Source organism: Zootoca vivipara, chromosome W, assembly GCF_963506605.1.
Source record: "Zootoca vivipara chromosome W, rZooViv1.1, whole genome shotgun sequence".
Lineage (NCBI taxonomy): Eukaryota > Metazoa > Chordata > Lepidosauria > Squamata > Lacertidae > Zootoca > Zootoca vivipara.
The window spans coordinates 165,703-188,145 of NC_083293.1; the positions used below are offsets into that span (position 1 = coordinate 165,703).

Sequence of the window (22,443 nt, forward strand, 5' to 3'; positions counted from 1 at the left end):
TTAAATAGTCCTGAGATGGTATGTTGGATGTTGTTGGGGCCAGTAATGGTGTTGTCTGGGTGTATGTGGCAGCAAAGTTGGCATCTGGGTTTATTGCAGGCTCTGGTACCAGTGTCCATGTTAAGTCTGGTGGTTGTATTATTGTGGGTGAGGAGTTGTTTAAGATTGGGTGGCTGTCTGTAGGCAATGAAAGGTCTTCCTTTTATTTATTTATATATATTTTTATTTTACTTCGACTCAGACCAACACGGCTACCTACCTGTAACCTGAACTATGGGCTTTGAAGAAACTAGACCTCAGGACGCAATGGAGAAACGTGCTGGAAACCAATCTCCCGCCTGGAAACCAATGTCCCACTGTGGAAGGACATGTGGATCCAGAATTGGCCTGCACAGTCACTTATGGACCCTTGTTAAAATCGTGTTTATGGAAGACAATCTTACTCGGCTACGAGTGATCGCCAAAGAAGAGAAGCAGAACAGGATGGCCCCACTGGAATTTGTGTCACACACACACACACACAAATTTGTAAATCTATCTGTGCTTTAGGGACATGGGTGGCGCTGTGGGTTAAACCACAGAGCCTAGGACTTGCCAATCAGAAGGTCAGCGGTTCGAATCCCCGCAATGGGGTGAGCTCCTGTTGCTCGGTCCCAGCTTCTGCCAACCTAGCAGTTTGAAAGCACGTAAGAGTGCAAGTAGATAAATAGGTACCGCTACAGCAGGAAGGTAAACAGCGTTTCCATGTGCTGCTCTGGTTTGCCAGAAGCGGCTTTGTCATGCTGGCCCCATGACCTGGAAGCTGTATGCTGGCTCCCTCGGCCAATAATGCGAGATGAGCGCGCAACCCCAGAGTCGGTCACGACTGGACCTAATGGTCAGGGGTCCCTTAACCTTTATCTGTGCTTTGCTACCCAGAGCTTAATTACCTTTCACACACCCTTTTAGACACATGCATTTGGAGAGGATCCCTAGCTTGGCAGAGAGGGGGCGGGACAGACCTGAAATACAGGACGAAACTGTTTCAATATAGGACGTTGCGTTTTACATTCAAATATGGGACAATCCTCAGGGAAGTGCCTCAGGGAATTTTGGTCGTGGGCAGCCAAACAGCTTAGGAGGGAAGCTGTGCCATGTGTCATTGGATACTTTGCTTCTTTGTTGGGGGGGGGTAGGGCTGCATTTTAACTGATTTTAGAAACTTATGGGAACACACACTACATGCTTAGGAGCTGTTGTACATCACTGCATAAATATCTGTCTTAAGTACAGGGGCAATAAGTGAGGAAATGACGTTGGGTAGACATGGTTAGTTGGGGAAAGAAGGATGTTGCGGAACTATTTATTATTAATTAAACATATAGCCCAGCCGTTTCACAACATAAAGTAATCGGCATGGCGTACGCTAACTCTCCCGTGAACCCAAGCTACGCTGACTGGGGCTGGCTGTCCACGCGTTCCTCATGCCTGTTTTCGTGCGCAGGCGTGGTTTGCAGCAATAAACCGATTACGCTCTAGGCACGGACCAGGATTCTCTATGGATGAGGAGCGGCCTCCTGTAGCTTTGCATCTCTACGGTGGAAAGCCACAACGACCATAGACGTATAAATATAGAGTCTACTTCCGCCCCGCGGATTTCTAAAACCCGCCCAGCTGCTTCCTTCCCTTTCTTTTTCGTAGCTGAAGCCAAGATGGTGAGTTGTTGCGGCGGTTGTTGTAGCGGCGGACTCTCAATCGGTCCTCTAAACGGGCTAATGGTTGGGCTTCTTCTGGCAGGGGAGGCACGAGACACCTTGGCGAATCCTTGGCGCCTTGTATTGGGGAGAGCGGATGAAATGGGGAACCGGTTTGGGGGCCTGGACCTGGTGCAGACCTGGGACTCCGATGTGTGTGCGGCTCGCCCGCTTTTGGTAGGGAATTCACCGAATCGTTCTTTCAACTTACGCAGCCCAAGGGGAAGAAGGCCAAGGGGAAGAAGGTGGCTCCGGCCCCTGCTGTGGTCAAGAAACAGGAGGCCAAGAAGGTTGTAAATCCTCTCTTTGAGAAAAGGCCCAAGAACTTCGGCATCGGTGAGTTGGAAAAAGGATTCATTTCAGTAGCACCTTAAGGTAAAGGAACCCCTGACCATTCGGTCCAGTCGTGACCGACTCGGGGGCCTAAACAGAATAGGAAGGAGTAAAGTTGCTTTCACGGGAAGCCTGTCTATTTATAACAAGTATTTATATGCTGCTGTATCCTAGAAATATATTACTGGGGTTTTGCAACATTATAAAACCATACAGTAAAATCATTTTTGGGGAAAAATCAAAAGCAAGTTAAAAGGAAAATAATTTAAAGCAAGCATCAGTTAATCATCGAGGAGGGATCTACTCTTAAATGCCTTCATAGGCCATAGGCCAGGCATCCCCAAACTCCAGATGTTTTGGACTACAATTCCCATCAACCCTGACCACTGGTCCTGTTAGCTAGGGATCATGGGAGTTGTAGGCCAAAACATCTGGAGGGCCGCAGTTTGGGGAAGCCTGCCTTGGGCAGTAGCAATTTTAAAATTGATATTTAATTGGAAGAATTTTTTTTTTAAAAAAAAGTGATTAGAAAAGGAAAACATGAATGAGAATGAAAAGAAAAGAAAAAATCTCAATTAGGTTTCCATACATATTAATACTAATGTATAACCACTGAGCCTAGGGCTTGCTGATCAGAAGGTCAGCGGTTCGAATCCCTGTGGCGGGGTGAGCTCCTGTTGCTCGGTCCCAGCTCCTGCCAACCTAGCAGTTTGAAAGCACATCAAAATGCAAGTAGATAAATAGGAACCGCTACAGCGGGAAGGTAAACGGCGTTTCCGTGTGCTGCTCTGGTTCGCCAGAAGTGGCTTTGTCATGCTGGCCACATGACCTGGAAACTATACGCCGGCTCCCTCGGCCAATAATGCGAGATGAGCGTGCAACCCCAGAGTCGGCCACGACTGGACCTAATGGTCAGGGGTCCCTTTACCTTTTACCTTTATAGCCTTAATATTCTGTTACAAATATGTTTATCAGTAACCTAATATTTTTTGTATAAACTTGTTCCAAATATATTTATCCAAAGAAAGTGCATCTATAAGTGGTTGTTCATATGTTGCTAATGTTGCTATGTTATCAAGCTATTGATTATGGAGAATTATAACTATTCTTCCAGTTCATCAGTCCCTTAGCCACCATTTGGGCATGCTGTCCCATTGTCACTTTCCATACAACAGGTATATCGTTCAAAAGAATATGCTCATCTGAAAATCTTAAATTCCTCAGTACAGTAACATAATCCAACACAAAACTTAAAGAGTGAGACATTGTAAAAGTATGTGTATCAAAAAAGAATTACTGTACTATCCATATTACAACTGTAGCAAAAGGCTGTCTTATACAAGCGCTATCTAAAAAGTAATCACTGGCTTCTTAGTTTCAAATGCCATCCAATTGCTGAGAAGACCATTGGACCAAACAGAATTATTAAAAGATGCTGTAACTGCAGGTATTGTCATTGGGCTGCAGCTGGTAGATGGTATTTCTCTCTTAATGGATTGTATGTATAAAATTAATCTTCCTCATCTATCAGTTGGTCCAAGGTCAATATCCTTCTCCCATGCAGCTTTTCTATATTACCATGTTTTACCAGAGTGTTTTGTATGTGAAAATCAGTCAGATTTATTTTTATTGCCTAATATATTCCATATCTTTCTAGCTGACTTAATTGTTTCAAGAGTCATTTGAACTTCCAAATATTTTGATCCTGATACTGCCCAGACCATTAAGACCATCAACAGGTTTCCAATAATACTTGTCAGTAAATAGGCCTGGTGGTATAATTTAGAATTCCAAATTCACTTTCTTTAATTGGTAATTGCATTTTCTGCAAAGGTATTGTTTGTATTTTTGAGCCCCAAAAGGCATTTCCTAAACAGGGAGTTTATCCTTGGAAGTATGGCCCAGATATAAAAAACTGGAAGTCCTCTCAGAATATACATAAATCTGGGAATAATATTCATTTTTAGAGAGTTCATTCTTCTCTAAAGGGCAAGGCTTAATAACCCCAACTATTGATGTATAGATATGTTATTTATATTAATTGTTACTAGTTGTGTTATATCTCTTGGTATTAACATGCCCATATTAAATAGATTCAGTATGAATTTGATTTTGCTTAAATAGATGTGTGATTAAATTTTCACCTACTGGCATCTCAGTTCCTATTTAGAACAATTAATTTTGATACCTTGTCAAATCTTGATACCTTGCCAAAATATAATCTGCAAATACACCAATTTGTATTCAACTGAGTTGAGAACTACATAAATCTCAAAATGTTGCCAGGGGTGCTAAACATATTAAAAAGCAAACTTGAAAGTGGACACCCTTCTCTGGTTCCTTGGGCCAATTGAAACAGAGCAGACATAACAGCATTTACTTTAACTCTAGATGTGGTTGAAACGTATAGTATTTTAATCTATTTTATAAAATCTAGCGGAAATCCAAATTTAGTTAAAGCTACTTCTGTGTAAAGGTAAAGGGACCCCTGCTCATTAGGTCCAGTCATGACCGACTCTAGGGTTGCGCGCACATCTCGCATTATTGGCCGAGGGAGCCGGCGTATAGCTTCCAGGTCATGTGGCCAGCATGACAAAGCCGCTTCTGGCAAACTAGAGCAGCACATGGAAACGCCGTTTACCTTCCCGCTGTAGCGGTTCCTATTTATCTACTTGCATTTTGACGTGCTTTCGAAATGCTAGGTTGGCAGGAGCTGGGACCAAGCAACGGGAGCTCACCCCGTCACAGGGATTCGAACCGCCGACCTTCTGATCAGCAAGCCCTAGGCTCAGTGGTTTAACCACAGCGCCACCTGGGTCCCTACTTCTGTGTAGTCTATAAATTTTCTTGAAAGCCTGCTCAGTATCTAATGATATAATTAAAAATGGATTCTTATTTTTATTAAATGTATCAAGTCCACCGCTAGTCTAATACTATCTGCGGCTTGTCTTGTTTTTATGAAACCAGTCTAGTCACTCATATTTCCTGAGCTAGTACCTATATTATTTAATTCATTTTTTGGTATTTCCTTGTACAATATAGTGGTTGCACTTCTAATCATTTGCGTTCAAAGGTCCTTACGTTCGTCTTTTAACATTTTCCCGTTTTTATTCTTTAATTTGTTTTTATAAGAGGAATATGCAATAATTCAGCCACACATATACATTTTATATGCTTCCCATTCAAATGTTCTTGCAGAAGCTGTTGCAGAATTAAAATATTCTATAGTTTCTGTTCATATTTGTTGTATAAATCCTTCATCATTAAGAAGGGAAGCATTTAAATGCCTTTTTATCTTACCTTGGCTGTTTTACCAAATTCACATTTCAAGATTACTGCGCTGTGATCTGATACACATCGTGGATTTGATTATTGAGGATGGCGTTAGAAATTGGTCTAATTGAAATAAATTCTGATGCACTTGTGATAGGGAAGTGAATTCTCCTTGGTAGGGTGCATTAGTTTCCACAGATCTATTAAATTTAAATCTCTCATATTTCTTAATACTTGTCTCGCTAAATATGTTTTCTTTATCAGTATATTTCTATCTAAATTAAAATCTATGCAATAGCAAACTTTTTGGCAGGCATTTAGAAGGGCCTGGTGTTTGCACTATGTTTTGGAAGACCAACCTTCTCTGGGCTGTGAGCAAATGATGCAAAAGAATATTTGCTATCAGAGTGATGCTGCTGACAATCTTTTCCACCAAGATCGCTGATGCTCCTGCCACCTTTGCTCTGGGCTGAAAACCAGGGATACAAAAGGATAACCAGTAATTGCTAAGGAAGCAATTATTTTGAGTTGTTATTCTGACTTTCAGGGCAGGACATTCAGCCCAAATGGGACCTGACTCGCTTTGTGAAATGGCCTCGTTATATCCGACTTCAGCGCCAAAGAGCCATCCTCTACAAAAGGCTGAAGGTGCCTCCAGCAGTTAACCAGTTCACTCAAGCATTGGACCGTCAGACAGGTGAAGGCCGGCTCCTTTCCTTGGCTCTAAGGTGGGGTTGCAGAAGGAGGTGTGGGGTAGCTGCTCAGACTCCCTGAATTGAATGTGCACCCCATGTTTTGGGAGCTTGCTGGAAAGAGGCAAGTGTGCGAGAACTAGTTTTACACAGTGCTATAGTAAGAAAGGGTTTTCCTTTGTGTGCAGATGATGCTACCAAAATATTTGCTATCTGAGCTTCCTTGATGACTCCGAACCACCAAGATCGCTGATGCACAAAAGTCATGTCCTTTAGGGGAGGGGATAATGGGAACGTGGTGTTTGAGAAAGAGGCTTTCCTCTGAACGGTTCCTGTTCTCTTCCACAGCTACTCAGCTTCTGAAATTGGCCCACAAATACAGACCTGAGACGAAGCAAGAGAAGAAGCAGAGGCTGCTGGCCCGTGCAGAGCAAAAGGCGGCAGGGAAAGGCGACGTCCCTACCAAGAGGCCTCCTGTGCTCCGAGCAGGTAACCTTCCTACTTTATATTTGTACATTTAAGCCTGGTTGAATGAAAGCTTGGACAACTGCCCATAATTATTTATTGTGTTTATATCCAAAAAGTCCAAGATGGCTTAGATGTTTCTCCCCCCTCCTCATTTTACCCTCGCAAACAACCCTGTAGGGTAGGATGGGTTGAAATACTGGCCCAAGGTTGCCCAGTGAGCTCCATGGTTGAGTTGGGGTTTGAATTCTGGGTTCACCCAGGTAACCACTGCATCACACTGGCTACCGCAATGATGTATGAATTTCTTCTGCTAGTCCTTGACATGGCTAGGAAAAGCTGGCAGCTTGGTGCTTTGTTAACACCACTTGAGCCACTGTGCTTTTCCACAGGCAGGGAGCTCTGGATTTGTTTATTTTTGCCTGGGAAAACAAACTTTTGTAGCACACTCAAGTTAACTGGCTTTTTCTGCAGGTGTCAACACTGTTACAACTCTGGTGGAGAACAAGAAGGCGCAGCTGGTGGTGATCGCACACGATGTAGACCCCGTTGAGGTAAGGACCTGCAAGAGTTGGGGTCTTGTACCCAAAAGCTCAGATTTATGCTGCTAAGTGGTGTTTTTTTAATTAATAGCAGCCACTGCATTCTTGTACACCTATATGGGTACGGGTGTTTTCTGCTGTTTCTTTCCTTAACTTGAACAAAACGGTCACCCGCTCCTGCTCTAGATAATTCTTAATGTTGCCAGGCCACTATGCTGACTGTTGAAATGTGCTTGGCTGTACAAGTTACTTTGGAAAACATCACTGAGACCTGTTAATATATATTCAAACTTGACTCTTTATAGAGCAGGGTATGGCTTTTGCAATGATGTTTGAATTTCTTCACCTGACCCCTATCTGTGAAGAGCAAAATTATACGAGCTTTTTAACCCTGAGCAATTGCCAGAGCCCTTGTTGTAAAGCAGGGATGGGGACAGCCCTGATGTTAGACTCCTGCTCCCATCATCCCTAACCACTGGGGCTGATGGGAGTTAGGAGTTCAGTAAAGTCTGGAGGGTCACAGTTCCTCATTCCTATTGTATTAAAAACTGAACAAGCACCAACTTTAAAGCATTTCTTCTCCCCTCTCTGATCCAGCTGGTGGTTTTCCTGCCTGCCTTGTGCAGAAAAATGGGAGTGCCCTATTGCATCGTCAAAGGCAAGGCAAGGCTGGGCCGCCTCGTCCACCGAAAGACCTGTACCTGTGTTGCCTTCACTCAGGTTAATCCGTAAGTAGCCCTGAAAACATTTTTTGCCTATTTTCTACTTCAAATGAAGAAACCGAAGAGGCTGGTGTGGTTTGGGACAGTTACACCTTTAATTAACCTCAAGCTGAACAGCTGTTAAAGCTGCTGCAGTAGCAGCCTTTCCTCCTTTCACATCTGGCCATGTTAAGTTCACATGTGCCAGCTGAGCAGTTGGTTCCCATATTGGTAACTACTGCATGACCCCAGGTCTGCAGGGTATTGACTGCATGTAAAGCTTAAAAGTTGGCATTATTGCTGCTAGCCTAGTGTGGCATCAAGCTGTGTTTTTACTTAGACGTTCACCCTGAAGTAGACCATAATGGTTGTTACATTCAAACCATTGGATTGAGTCCGAGTCCAAGCTGAACCATTGAAAATTATGGACATGACTAACTTGGAGCTACTAATTTCAGTGTGTCTGCTCTGAGTAGGACTAAATTGGATGCAACCTTTAGAAACTAAGGGACTTGTTAGTCTTTTGTAGGGGTCTGCTTTGTGTCTAATGTCATTGAAAGATCACAACTGCTGAAGCTAAATGAACTTTCGTAGGGCCCCTTAAGAGAACATTGCCCTGAAAAGTGGCACTTGAAGCAGTATTTTAGTCTACTTGGAGAACTCAAACTCAATTGCTGTCTTGTTGAATCTGTCTTCTTTGCAGCGAGGACAAGGGAGCTCTAGCTAAACTCGTGGAAGCTGTCAAGACCAACTACAATGAGAGATACGATGAGGTAAGATTGTGCCTTTGGATCTGTGGGTATATTGACTAATTTGTCAGCTTTTGGAAAGTGCTCCCTTCCCTTGCAGTGGCATGACCAGGCATGACCACTGTCCAGCTTGCTGAAATCAGGAATGGCTTGCTAGCAGCCTCCAATATGAAAATTCATTCCAACACTGTAGAGAATTCCCTCATGGGGTAGCAGAAATTATGTGAGTGAACAGCAGTATCATGTTGACCCACTGAGCTGGTAGCATCTAAAAATGCCCACAGGAGAAAAGGGCTTGAGCCACCATTGGGTTACACAGCCTGTTAGCAATATCCAGAGTCTGTGTCTATAGTACTACAATGTTTGGAACTGTTACTACTTGTTAGAGCACAGCTGTAATGTAGAAAGTGGAGTTGATTTGAGTCTCTGTTCCATTGCATCTAATTTGTACTTAAAAGCCGACACTCAGGTTATTGCTGTGAATGTTACATCCTCAAAAAATTGTACCATTTAATCTAAATTTTAATTGTAAGTTTTGTAAGTCACTTTGACATGTAAGCAATCTTTTTTCCTTCCAGATTCGTCGTCACTGGGGCGGCAATCTTCTGGGGCCGAAGTCAGTGGCCCGCATTGCTAAGCTTGAAAAAGCCAAGGCTAAAGAACTGGCTACTAAGCTTGGATAGATGTTTCAGATTTGCCTCGAGAAGTTATTCCCATAAAAGTAAAATACTGAAAAGAAAAAAAGTGTTCCAGTTGTTTTCTGTAAGTTTTTAGTGATTAGGCAGGCATCCCCAAACTTCGGCCCTCCAAGATGTTTTGGACTACAGTTCCCATCAGGGATCATGGGGAGTTGTAGGCCAAAACCTCTGGAAGGCCACAGTTTGGGGGTGCCTGGATTAGAGTATGATGTTCTATAAATTATGTCTTCTGGTAGCCTTGTCTAGTAAAGGGGGATTCCATAGCACTTAAGAAATTATTACAGTGTTCCTTTCACCATTTTCCATCCCAAGGGGAGAGAATTTAAGATTTGCCCCAATAACAACACCTTTGTGGAGCTTTGGCCAATGTTAGCTGCAAGTACCGTATATTGGGTTCTAGAACATTTCATAAGCTGCCTTGACAAGACAACAAATCAATCAGCTCACAGGGGAGAGTGAAATTGAAATACCCTGCAACTATGAACTTCAGAAGTTTACAATACTTCTTTTTGATAGGGACTTGGTGTCATTATTGTTGCCAAGAAAGACAAAGCTGTATATAAGACATGATTTATTTACTACTTCATTACATGGAAATTTGCATCATATTGTATCTGCAACATGCTGGTTATTTGCACAAACACTAAAACACTTGAATCCTGATTTCCTTCATGTGTCAATCGAGTCAGAAGGCCTGTTCCTCTAAAGTAGTGACCTCAGACTGGCTGCTGCTCCTGTGAGCATTTTGAAGTTGTAAGCCTTAGAGGTGAACCTTCTGAATGAATTTCTTGTACCACATGTAGGAGGTAGCTGCACACAAACCATACCTGCAAAGAAGGGAGAAAGCTGGTGTTGAGACAAGGTCAATCTGCAAAGGGCACACAATTATAGGGTCAGAAATGTATGCAAAGGGTTGCCATATCTTGAGCACAAAAAGAGGATAGCAAGCTGGGAAAAGGGGCATGTGGGGCTGTGGTCACAGTTCAGGCTGGCAGAAGCCACAGAATGCAGTGTGCACGCCTCTCCTGGCTCAGGCTGGCAGCGGCCACAGTGTAGAGAGCAAGTACCCCTGGATGGGCCTGTTTGCCCCCAAAAGAGAACATGTCTGGGAATTGCCAGACATGGCAACCCTACCCCAGGGTCATCTAGTGTAACCCCTGAAATGCATCACTGCTTTTATTCAGCACATTGATTTAGCCATTTACTAAGCAATCCTTTCCCAAAAATTCAAAAGTGAGAACCAGAATCATGGAAACTGCAAAATATACATAAGTGCATTTAACTTATTTTGATGGTGGCCTTGATGAGAATCAGGTTTTTTTAAAGCAGTTGGTAAAAAGTAACACATGCAGAATCTTTACTACTTAGCATCATAATTTTTTTTATGTGCCACGCAGTACCACTCAAAAATGGTATATAGTAATCAACAGGAATATCCCAAATGGTAATGGTAATCAACAGGAATATCCCAAAGGTTGGGAACATGGATGAAACTAGGGCTGGGCAATACCTGATTTCAACATTGCAATATTGTCACCAGCTAAACATCACAATTGGGGCGCGGGTGGCGCTGTGGGTTAAACCACAGAGCCTAGGGCTGTCTGAAATAATTTCACCGTCTGAAATAAGGATGGAGCTATAAAGAAGCATTAGCTGGCTCCACAGCTTTTCCTGCATCATGATTTTCAAATATAGCCCAGCTCTAGATAAAACCCCAAATGTTTTGTCACTTACCAGGTAATGATGTATTGCATGTGCTCATTGCGTAACGTCACCCTCGTCTGGCCTCCAGTGGGTCCCCCTGGAACTGTGCTTTCTGTGGATGCAAGAGAGAGACAGCAGGGAGTCAGAACCAGATGCAATATGAGCCTTTAGAAAATAAATTCATTCAAACACCAGGGGAAAGCTTACTTTTATGTACCAGTAATAAGTGAAAACCTATGTAGTCTGCTCTCAACTCCCACTCCCATCTCACACTTCCTGCCAATGATACAGCTCTCCCATGCTCAGATTTTCTGTGTAACTCCCTTTCCGACTTCACCCCCTGTATAGCATAGCAAACCAACCCAACCAAATGGCTGCTCTACCCAATCCACACCTGCTCTGACATAAGTGGTATTAAACTAAGTGGGACTCCATTCATTTGGACCCTGCCCCCTCCAGAGCAGGAGAAAACATGCTGCATCCATCTTCCATGTGATACCCCATTAGATAGTTGAAGGTGGCTACCCTATCTCCTCTCAGTCTCCTCTTTTCCAGGCTAAACATACCCAGCTCCCTCAACCATTCTTCTTAAAGCTAGGTTTCCAGATCCTTGATCATCTTGGTTGGCCTCCTTTCCACATGTTCCAGCTTTTTAATATCCTTAAATTGTGGCACCCAGAACTGAACACAGTACTCCAGGTGTGGTCTGACTAAGGCAGAATAGAGCAGGACTATGACACTATATTTCTGTTGATGCAGCCTAGAATAGCTTTAGCTTTTTTGCTGCTGCATCACACAGTTGACTCATGTTGAGGTTGTGATCTAATAAGACCCCAAGATCCTTTTCACATGTACTGCTAGCAAGCATAGCTGCCAAGTTTTCCCTTTTCTTGCGAGGAAGCCTATGCAGCATAATAGAATTTCCCTTAAAAAAAGGGAGAACTTGGCAGCTATGCTAGCAAGCCAGGTGTCCCCCATCTTATTTGTGCAGCTGGTTTTTCCTGCCTAAGTGTAGAACCTCACACTTGTCCCCACTGAAATTCATTCTTGCATGTATGTAGCTCTGCATGTATGTAGCTCTACTCACTACTCTATAGATATATTTCTTATATATTTTAAACGTGTTTTAAAAAAAACCTAGTTAAAAATATTATTAATACTGAACGAAACCAATAAAAAAGAGATGTCAAATTATGTGTTACTGTACTTACTAAATCTGTAGAGTGTTTTTCCTCCCAAAAACTCAAAATAATATACATGGATTCCACCCCACTCCCTCTCATATTACTTTATTTATTATGTAATATATTTATATCCTGCCAAGTTGGAATTCAAGGCGGCTTACAACATTTAAAAACATCAGTCATAGAATAAATAATAATAAAAACAAACTGGTTAAAAACAATACTTAAAATACATCACAATATATCTAAAACCAGAAATTAAAATTTGAACTGACAGCAGCCCAGTCATCAGCATTGTCTGCACCTTAGTTTCCAAATGCATAAAGCCCTTTACTGCAAAAGTAAATTGATGCCTCCTTTCCTGAATAGAAGCAGGAGCCGAGTCACAAAGAAGAAACTTTGCTGATTGGAATCTCCTTCCCACAGCACTGCTGAGGAAGGAAGATTCCAATAAGTAAATAAATTTTCTTGTTCTCCTGATAAGATCCATGGGGCTTTAAGGCACACACCATGCCTCTTGTTAGGCAGAGTAGAGACCCCAATACCGTGCTGGGTTTCTATTCTGCCTAGCAAGAGGCACACAAGTGGATCTTATGGGGGAAACAGCTGGGCACTGCATTCTCATATACTAAAAGGTAAAGGGACCCCTGGTAAAGGGTCCAGTCGCTGACGACTCTGGGGTTGCGACGCTCATCTCACGTTATTGGCTGAGGGAGCCGGTGTACAGCTTCCGGGTCATGTGGCCAGCATGACTAGGCCACTTCTGGCAAACCAGAGCAGTGCCCGGAAATGCCGTTTACCTTCCCGCTGTAGCGGTTCCTCTTTATCTACTTGCATTTTAACGTGCTTTCGAACTGCTAGGTTGGCAGGAGCAGGGACCGAGCAACGGGAGCTCACCCCGTCACAGGGATTTGAACCACCGACCTTCTGATCGGCAAGCCCAAGAGGCTCAGTGGTTTAACCCACAGCGCCACCCGTGTCCCGTACTCGCTATATTACAGGGTGACAAAATACAAAACCTCGATCGTGATCTGGAGTTCATACTGGTAAGGCACAAAGTATCGATATATTACCCATCCCTACTTACCTTCACAGAGCTATGATTCAGAGTTCCCTGGGAAGAGGGATTGACTATTAAACCACTAGTACCGGTAAGTGTAGCTCTGGGAGAGGAGGGGGAGGGACTCCTAACAACTCACAGCACTGTTAACAAACCACAGTTCCCAGAATTCTTTAAGGGAAGCTATGACCGTGTCAAGTGGTATGATACTGTTTTAAATGCAGATGGGGCCCAAAGTCAGGAGCCTGTTGCAGTCCACTCCTATCAAAAGCCAAGACTACACAGCCAGGTCCTTGGGGAACTCACTGACGTCTGCATCAAGGAAGATGGGCTCACTCTTGCCATGGCATCCATGCCAGCGATTCCTTTCAATGTCGTTCTTTGGAACAAACGGCTTGCGAGTTTCCGACAGCCTCACCACCCCTGTGAGCTCAATTTCTTCTTGGATCTACAAGGAAGAGTCCAATAGCAGTTTCTGTCCTTTAAACAAAAGAACACAGTGTCTTATGATACATAATGTGGCAGTTTCCATCCCTTGCTACCTACCTGTCCTCGCAACCTGGTCTCTGACTTAAGTTTCTTTCTGGAGACAAACCCTCTGTTGACAAGGATTGTGATCCTGCAGGGTCAGGGGGAAAGGGAGAGAGGGAAGACAATAAACTCTGTAAGCGTGGAAGTATCCCAGCCCCCTAAAGCAGGAGTGGAAAATGTTTGGCGTGCCAGATCTTGGCTGAACTACAACTCCAGGTATCCCTGGCTGTTGGGAATGCTGGCTGGAGCCGATGGCAGTTGTAGTTCAGCAACATCTGGAGGGCCCACTTCTTCTGTAAGGCACCGAACATTGTAATTCTATGCCAGTCTACTCAGAAGCAAGCATCATTTATTCAATTTGGCTTACTCACAAGTCCATTTGTATAAAACTTATTTTTGCTAGCCAGGTGGGAAGAGTTACGAACACAAACATTAACACTGCATTGTTGCAATTTGATTGGACTCTGTTTGGATTCTGTTGTGAGTGCCCTACATATCTTTCATGTAACTTGGCTTTTGACTCCACAGCAATGCTTTTTCTCTCTCCTCTCTGTGCTCAGAGTAGATTCACTCACTTAGCTAACCACCCCATGCACCTTGGGGTAGGTTCTAGGGCAGAAGACATCTGTTGGCCTTGAACAGGCACCCCCAACCTGTGGCCCTCCAGATGTTTTGGCCTACAACTCCCATGATCCCTAGCTTACAGGACCAGTGGTTAGGGATGATGGGAATTGTAGTCCAAAAGATCTGGAGGGCCGAAGGTTGAGGATGCCTGGCAGAATTCTCTCTTGTTGTTTTCTGCAATGGACTAACATGGTCACGTGCCTGGAAAATTGACATTTTATGTCATGACGGTTCAGACATTGTTAGCAACGTGAGAGAAACCTATGCTAGAGGCAAAATTTAGACATATTAGTGAAATTACATACATTTAATTAAAAACAATGCAGAACATTTCAGGTCCTCATGGTTTTGAGGCAGAATTTGAATATATATAGACTGTATTTACTGAAGGGCCATGATCCTCTCTAATGTCACGATCCTCCGCATGTCTGCTCAACCAAGTGCCCCAGATTTCAACAGGGATTGTTTGCCAGTAAGTGAGTACTGGGCAGCGGCCCAAATTGTCAGTCTGTTAATATACTTACCCAAGGTCTATGCAGTAAAAGGGTGTGATGACATTGGCACCACTCTCAGGATTGGACATCAGCTGGCCAGTATCCCTGGCTTCTTTCTCTGAATCAACCAATGAACGCGGAAGGATGTACAGCTCCTTGTCATGAATGAAATACCCTCGGACCTTGACAGGTCTGTATTCCAACTCCTTTAGCTCCAAGAAGCTGTCAAAGGACAGAAAACAGCATGTTTGAAAGAGAGGCTGAGCTGCAGCCCAAGGCAAGGAACAGCTTCACCTGCTTAAATTCTGCAGAATATAAAAAGGGCTACTTTGTTTAAAGTGGCACGGGCACTTTGAAAAGCAGCACACACCCTCCACATGTTTAATTGATTCCAAGCCAGTTTGCATACTTACTCTGCTGGGAGTGGGATCGGTTCTGCTGCCACCTTGGCTTCCAGATCAGAGATCAACTTCAACTTCCATTTCCGCCGTTGAATCTGACATGGGCATAAGGGCTCTTAGGGGCCTTGAGGGCAACACCAGATGAACATTCGCCCTCCCCAGCACAAAATTTCCCACCCACCATGGCAGGATAGCTCATCTAATAGAGAAGTATTTGTAATACGAAAAACTGAAGCTTTCGTTTCCTCCTCTAAAGCAAAACAAAATGCACATTTGAAAGAAAATGTGGGTTCCGCCTCTCAAATTCCCTAAATGCTTATTAGTTCTATTCAAATAAAAACTACTCCATGTCATCAGCCAATAGTAAAGGCCATGGGTTGAATTCCATTAAGTTAAACAGGGCAAACACAATGAAATTAATGTATATACAGTATGATAGAAATGCCTGTTAATATCAATCTTTGAGAATGACTAACTTTGGAAACAACTCACAGTAGAGGTTCTTGCACTGGCTATGAGCTGTAACTGCAGACATCTCTGAACACTGGCCCTGAATCAAGAGGCCACACAGAGCAAGCTTCAGATTCAGTGTTTGCATTTACCTGCCAAGTTCCAAGGCAAAATGTCGCTATGGGGATTAGGAGGAGGCCCCACCTGAGCACAGCATCCTCTCCAGATTTGGCAGAAGCAGCTGTGGAAATCCTGGACAAGGCAGGCCTCTGGGGAATCTCTGAGGAAAACGACGGGGGGGGGGGGAGTGTTTGTGTCATCTGCGGAAGAGTCTGCAGAAGCTCTGTGCAGTACCTGGCTCATCACTACAATCAGATTCATTAATATCCAGCAATAACTTATATTTGTATTACCGGTAGTGATTCTTGAACATAGGTGTCAGCCTTATACTGAGTCAGGCCTTCATCCATCCAGCTCAGTACTGTCTACCCTGGCAGGCAGCAGCTCTCCTCAGTTTCAGGCAATGGGTCTCTCTCAGCCCTACCTGGAGATGCTGGGGCTTTTAGCATGCAAGGCAGATGCTATGCCGCTGATCCACAGAACTTGCTATAGTTCTGACATAACAAACATGAGGAAAGTGCAGTTATGCCCTGACTGCCTCATTTTAGTAATCAGCTGGATATTTTTCTCAATCGCCTAGAGCCTGAGATGGCCCTGGAATATAAAAACCCACTTTGCTGGGCCAAGGAAGGAAGCAAGAATGCACCTAGATGCTCTCTTACCTACCTGGGTTTTAAAAATGGCAAGTGGCTGTAACCACCAATCTCCAATGTTTCCAACCTATACAGCCAGTAGTCAAAAGACATTAGGGCCATTGCCCAATCAGCCTCAGATGTGTCATTAGGCTCAGGAGCGCAATACCTCAAGGATTGCCTCTCCCCATATGAACTGACCAGGACCCTGCAATCATCATCTGAGGCCCTTCTTTGTGTGCCTTTGGAGGTTGTCAGCACAAGAACAAGCATTTTCTGCGGTGGCTCCCCATTTGTGGAATGCTCTCCCCAGGGAGGCACGCCTGGCACCTTCATTACATATCGGAATGGATGATCAGAATAATGTTTACCATATATATAGCGGACAGAATGGAAAGTTCCTTTATTTTCTTTCTTTCTTTCTTTCTTTCTTTCTTTCTTTCTTTCTTTCTTTCTTTCTTTCTTTCTTTCTCTCTTTCTTTCTCTCTTTCTTCCTTTTTCTTTATCTCCTCTCTTTCTCTTGCCTTCTCCCCTCTATCCCTTCTCTATTCCTCCTTTCTCTTTTCTTCTTCTTTTTGGTCTGTGATTTTATTTAGACTAACATTTTAGTTTTGATAAAAAGATAATGGATAATATTCTTTGTATTCCTTTCCCCAAAGTTTAATAAAAGTTTATTTTTATAAAAATATATATATACTTATCTTTAGGTGCCAGGTGAAAACATTTCTCTATAAACAGGCCTTGGGGTGATTACGGTAACATTCTATGGCCTTTTAAATGTGTGTGTGGGAGGGGGGGTTATAAGATAAGATAATATATCTTTATTGTCATTGTCCCCTTGCGGGAACAACGAAATTACTCGGTTGCTACATCCACTCCGATAAAGCATTCCGCATAATCCAAAATTACAAAAACCTAATTAAAAACAGTAAATATAATACAAAATAACAAGTCAAATAAGATGACTTCAAAGTCCAGGCTTTCCATTTAAGGCCAGAATCGCTCTAGAGACGGCTCGTTCTTGCCTGCATTGTTCTATATCTCCGTCCCGATGGCAGGAGCTGAAAGAAATGGTGACCAGGATCTCTTGATATGTCTAACGTTGGATCTCTTGATATGCGTTGGATCTCTTGATATGTCTAACGCTTTTCTATGGCACCTGGTGGTGTAAATTTATTCTAAGGTGGTGCGTGAGCAGCCAATAATGCTCTCTGCTGTTTTAATAATTCTACACAGAATCGAGGTTTTTTTTGGCCTTGTTATGCTTTTTGTTCTAATTTGTATTTTTATGTTGTCAACTGCCCTGTAATATTTGCCTGAAGGAAGACATACAAAATAAATAAATAAACAACCACCTGTTGAAGGGAAATATGACTTCTTGATAACAACAACTAAAATGAACATGGTTCATCTCAAAAGTCACAATAATAAATGAATAAACAGATCTAATTAAAATATCTACTCAGAAGTCAGTCCCACTGAATTCCAGAAAACTTACTCCCAGGTAACTACATACAGGAGTGTAACCTGAATATAGAATACAGTTAGCAAATATGACCAGCTAAAGTAGAAGCTGATCTCCTTTGGCCCATGTGGATACCCTCCTCTGTGCAAATAAAATTAAGAAAACAGAAACCAGGCTCCAGCACACAAGCTTCTCCTAAGTCAACATATTATGAAGTATTAAGGGTTTTATTCACCTTTATGTGGTCGTAGCAGGCCAGACGGTGCTTTAAAATGGGTGCATCCAAACAACGTCCTTCCACCCACATAGTAAGGGAGCTAAAAGCAAAACAAAAGGTGCTAATTGAATTCCCCCCTTACATTATAGAAACTTTTAAGAAGCTGAATTCCGGGTGTCATTTCTGGAAAAGAGGAAATTGCAAAAGATGGACAATGATACCAGTGTTAAAAACCAGGAAAGAAACAGAAAAGGGAAGAAAAAGAGGTAACTCTCTCTCTCATCCTTATCCAGAGAAAGGTGGATGGCCTACCTCACCTGGCTGTTGTGCAGAAAAATACACCCTAGTGCCTCAAAAGCACTCTGTTATGTTAAAAGAACTTCACAACATTATTACTTATTAGACTTGTCCGGCGCTACTCAAAGCAACTTACAACACATCTAAAGTGTAAGAAATGGAATGAAATAACTCTCATAATAGCCGCAGGAAGTATTGATACCAGACCAATGACAACCTAGCAATATCACGCACTGCAGTTCCCTTGTGCAAACCCCTTAGGAGAGGCTTTTGTCAAGGAATGGACACATCAGTCTACCCAAATTAATAACGAACTTGACCTGTATCATCATCATCATCATCTCTCTCTCTCTCTCTCTCTCTCTCTCTCTCTCTCTCTCTCTCTCTCTCTCTCACACACACACACACACACACACACACACACCAGCCTCACACCATCATTATCGTCACCATTATTTTAAAAAAAGAGCATCTCCTCACGGACAAAGAAGTGCCTCAGGAGGGAAGGACGCCTCATAAGCAACACTCTCTTTCCGCCCCGCATATGGCGGCAAGGAGGGCAGGAAACCCAAAGTTTTAGTAGGTGTCAGGCCTTCGTTCTCCCCGTTGGGAGCTGCGTGCGCTGAGTGTCCTGCCTCCTGGGGATAAGGTGGAGCGGGCACGTGCACACTTCTGTGTTATGAGAGCATGTGTGTGTGTGTGTGTGTGTGTGTGTGTGTGTAAAATATAAAAAAATCCTTCAGTAGCATCTTAAAGACCAACTAAGTTTTTATTTTGGTATGAGCTTTCATGTGCATGCACACTTCTTCAGATACACTTGAAACAGAAGTGTCAGACCCTTATATATATACAGAGGGTGGTGGGGGTGGGTGGGAATGGGTGATGGGCTGATGGGAGTGGTAAACCTGTAGATGGCTGTTAACGACTGCTGATGACTGCAATTGGTCCTGGGGGGGAAAAGCAAGGGCTGAGGCGCTAAAGAAAGCTTGATCATGCATAATGAGATAAGAATCCGATGTCTTTATTCATCCCAGGTGGCTCCATGGTTTTAAGCTTGGTAATGAGTTCCAATTCAGAAACTTCTGTGTGTGTGTGTGTGTGCCAGTTGGCCAGGTTATCATTTGAAAACTCAATGAAAGGATTCCAAATGTCAATAAAGTCATCTACGGCTCTTGTGCTGCTCACTGCTTGTGCTCTCTTGTCAATTTTCTTTCAGTAGCTAAGGCAATTGTCCATTCACTTGTTTCCAGTGAGAAACGTAAATGTTCCAGGCTCTTCCAATTCTGTGTCACCGTAAGGCGTGCTGCCACAAGAAGTGTTCAGTTATCTGTAGTAAAGATTAAGGTGTTCTTCCCTGAAAGTGGTTAACAGTCCTAAACTTGGTGTGCACTGTACTTCTTCTCCTGTGTTGTGTCTTATTTATATGAACATTTTAGTGGGGTCGGATGCCATCTATGTGCAGTAATAGCTTAAATGTATTCTCTCATACAGTATATGAGTTGAGAGTGATTCATCTTTTTTTTTGCCAGCAGGTTATTCCAATCCATCTCTTCAATTTCAATGCCTAAATCAGATTCCCACAACTGTTTTACAGGATCATATTGCCCAATGTTAATTTGTTCAGTATTTTGTAGGCTATAGATAAAAAAGGGTTTGTCTGTTTTATTGGGTCCAGAATTAATTTTCAAATGGTGTCAAGTATCCGGTGGCATGTGTTGAGAGGTTAAGTCTGACCATTGTATTCTATACCCTTAATTTTGTGGCTATTTGGAGTAGTTTTTGTTAACTGTACTCTTGAGCAGGGAGCAATTTCAAATGGCAACCTCTTGTTCTTTAGTTGCTGCCTACGCCTGGCCCACCCACTGAAACTCTCATTCCTCCTCCTCTCTCTTGCTTCTTTCCCACCATGGCAGAAAGCTGAGGATTACGGCTATGGGCAGTCTCTGATGGAGCGGCTGAGCAGACAGTTGAATGGGCAGCTCCAGGAGAAAGTCATTGACAGGCTTCCAGTCCTGCGCTTCACCATTCAGTACAGGATGCACCCCGAGATCTGCCTCTTCCCTTCTAACTACGTCTATGACCGTGCCCTGAAAACTGATGGGTGCGTAGTCATCTTTTTGTTAATGATTATCTCACCTCAAGCCAACAGATGTTACGGAAGAAGAAGTGGACGAATGAATGTGGACGAATGAACCTGAATGTGGATGAAGGTTCCACTTTATCCTGGATTTTTCAGAACCCCGAAGTCCAGTGGTGCGTCGGCTGTGCTCTCTCTCCAGATGCTGCTGGAGTCCAGCAGCCAGCAGCCCCAGCCAGAAGGGCCAGTGGTCAGGGATGGGGAAACTTGTACTTGCTCAGCTGAATGAAAATTCTGCACATGATCATAGGCATCCATCCTGACTCCTTCTGGGAACCTGATTTGATACTTAAAAATAAACAAAAACCCCCCCTTCCTTTCTAACCATTTCTGAAATGTTACTGTTGAATTATGTGCTCTTTGATGCTTGTCTGGATTTTTATAGTGGCAAGTAGCTATATTTATGCTAAACTGCTGCTGCTGCTGCTGAACTTTTTTTTTTTTTGGTAAGTGAAATTCTTAGATCAGAGCTGGGAAACCTGTGTCCCTCTTGATGCTGCTGGACTCCCAACAGCCCCCGTCAGGATGGCCTATTGGGGGTGGGGGATACTGTCCAGCGCCACCTGGAGGGTCAGGGTTTCCCTATCCTGTGGTGTACAAAAGTGCAGTAGGTGCAGTAGGCCTGGTCCGCCCATAGTCTCCTTGATGGATGAAGCCAAGGGTTCAGTTTATTCATTACATTTATATCCCACCTTTTCCTCCAAGGAGTTCTCCCCCTCCTCGTTTAATTTGCACAACCGCCCTGTGAGGTAGGCTGCGCTGAGAGGCAGTGACTGGCCCAAGGCCACCCACTTTCATGGCTGAGCAGGGATTTGAAGCCTGGTCTCCCAGCTCCTAATCCAACACTCCAGCCACTACACCTCACTGCCTACAGATGCTTCTAGGAAACCCACAAGCTGGGCACCTCGTCTTCAGAAGTGGACTGCTTCTGCATGTGGAGATTGCACACTCCTTGCAGCCGCAGACAAGCCTCTCCTCAACTCCCCATCTCCCCTACTCTCTGGAACACCTGGCCCCAGTGACCTTCATTCCTTCATCTCCACCACCCTCAGTGGCCGGAAGGCCTCCTGTTCTTTGCTGACCCTTTATGTTTGGAATTCCCTCTCCAAGAACATTTGCACTGTGCCATAACCCTCCTCATCTTCCTTCAAAAGTGATGTCGCTGGGGAGGCCTTTCATTTGAGGCCTTCCCTGCTGCTGAAGTACACTTGGGCCGTCATCTCTTGCTGGACTTGCCTGCACTTATTTCATAAAATAAAAACTTCCCTCCCTCTGTTGTTTCCCTGTTGTTAAAATATACATTGTAGGGTCCCTGGGTGTTAGGGCAAAATTCATCAGGCAAGGGCCTGTGGTCGTTGCGGAGTATAAAAGGAAGGAGTCCAGCCACAATCCGGAGCAAACAGCAAGGTTTATTACTGCGCAGCAGGTTCAATGCCAGACTGAACACTGTGAACAGGGCTGCAAGAACTTTTAAAAGTTCCCACCACCATCCCATAATGCACATCGAAAGCATCATACATACATCACTTGTGACAGGGTAAAACGTCAGAAAAGGGCAAGGGGCAAGGGGCATTAGCATACAGGTAAACAGGAGGTAAACAGGATTAACATAAGGTAACAATGCACGATGTCCCAGGACATTGATAGATCGTGAAGCTGAGGCTCCAATACTTTGGCCACCTCATGAGAAGAGAAGAATCCTTGGAAAAGACCTTGATGTTGGGAAAGATTGAGGGCACTAGGAGAAGGGGACGACAGAGGACGAGATGGTTGGACAGTGTTCTTGAAGCTACGAACATGAGTTTGACCAAACTGCGGGAGGCAGTGCAAGACAGGAGTGCCTGGCGTGCTATGGTCCATGGGGTCACGAAGAGTCAGACACGACTAAATGACTAAACAACAACAACCAGTAAGTATCTGGGAGGGGATCCTTGAGTACCT

General features: G+C 43.7%; 2 protein-coding genes and 3 non-coding genes across 5 annotated transcripts; 4 read left to right on the forward strand and 1 right to left on the reverse strand.

The window, feature by feature from the left end:
- The first annotated feature begins 1,552 nt into the window (after positions 1-1,552).
- LOC132591436 (large ribosomal subunit protein eL8-like) lies at positions 1,553-9,232 on the forward strand. The gene is made up of 8 exons (XM_060270017.1): positions 1,553-1,694; positions 1,949-2,069; positions 5,887-6,036; positions 6,380-6,520; positions 6,971-7,050; positions 7,636-7,766; positions 8,443-8,512; positions 9,067-9,232. The coding sequence occupies exons 1-8, from the start codon at positions 1,692-1,694 to the stop codon at positions 9,169-9,171; spliced, it is 801 nt and encodes a 266-aa protein (XP_060126000.1). The 5' UTR covers positions 1,553-1,691; the 3' UTR covers positions 9,172-9,232.
- On the forward strand, positions 5,714-5,788 carry LOC132591478 (small nucleolar RNA SNORD24). The gene has a single exon (XR_009556982.1). It is a non-coding gene; the product is annotated as a small nucleolar RNA SNORD24 (small nucleolar RNA).
- On the forward strand, positions 6,215-6,288 carry LOC132591480 (small nucleolar RNA SNORD24). Its single transcript, XR_009556984.1, has one exon. It is a non-coding gene; the product is annotated as a small nucleolar RNA SNORD24 (small nucleolar RNA).
- Positions 7,359-7,438, forward strand: LOC132591487 (small nucleolar RNA SNORD36). The gene has a single exon (XR_009556991.1). It is a non-coding gene; the product is annotated as a small nucleolar RNA SNORD36 (small nucleolar RNA).
- Positions 9,233-13,411: 4,179 nt separating the features above from the next.
- On the reverse strand, positions 13,412-18,806 carry LOC132591458 (surfeit locus protein 1-like). The gene is made up of 7 exons (XM_060270084.1): positions 18,801-18,806; positions 18,087-18,168; positions 15,787-15,914; positions 15,197-15,279; positions 14,814-15,005; positions 13,681-13,753; positions 13,412-13,582 (listed from the first exon to the last, which is right to left on the reverse strand). Exons 1-7 carry the CDS (start codon positions 18,804-18,806, stop codon positions 13,412-13,414), a joined length of 735 nt encoding a protein of 244 aa, XP_060126067.1.
- Between the last annotated feature and the right edge of the window lie 3,637 nt (positions 18,807-22,443).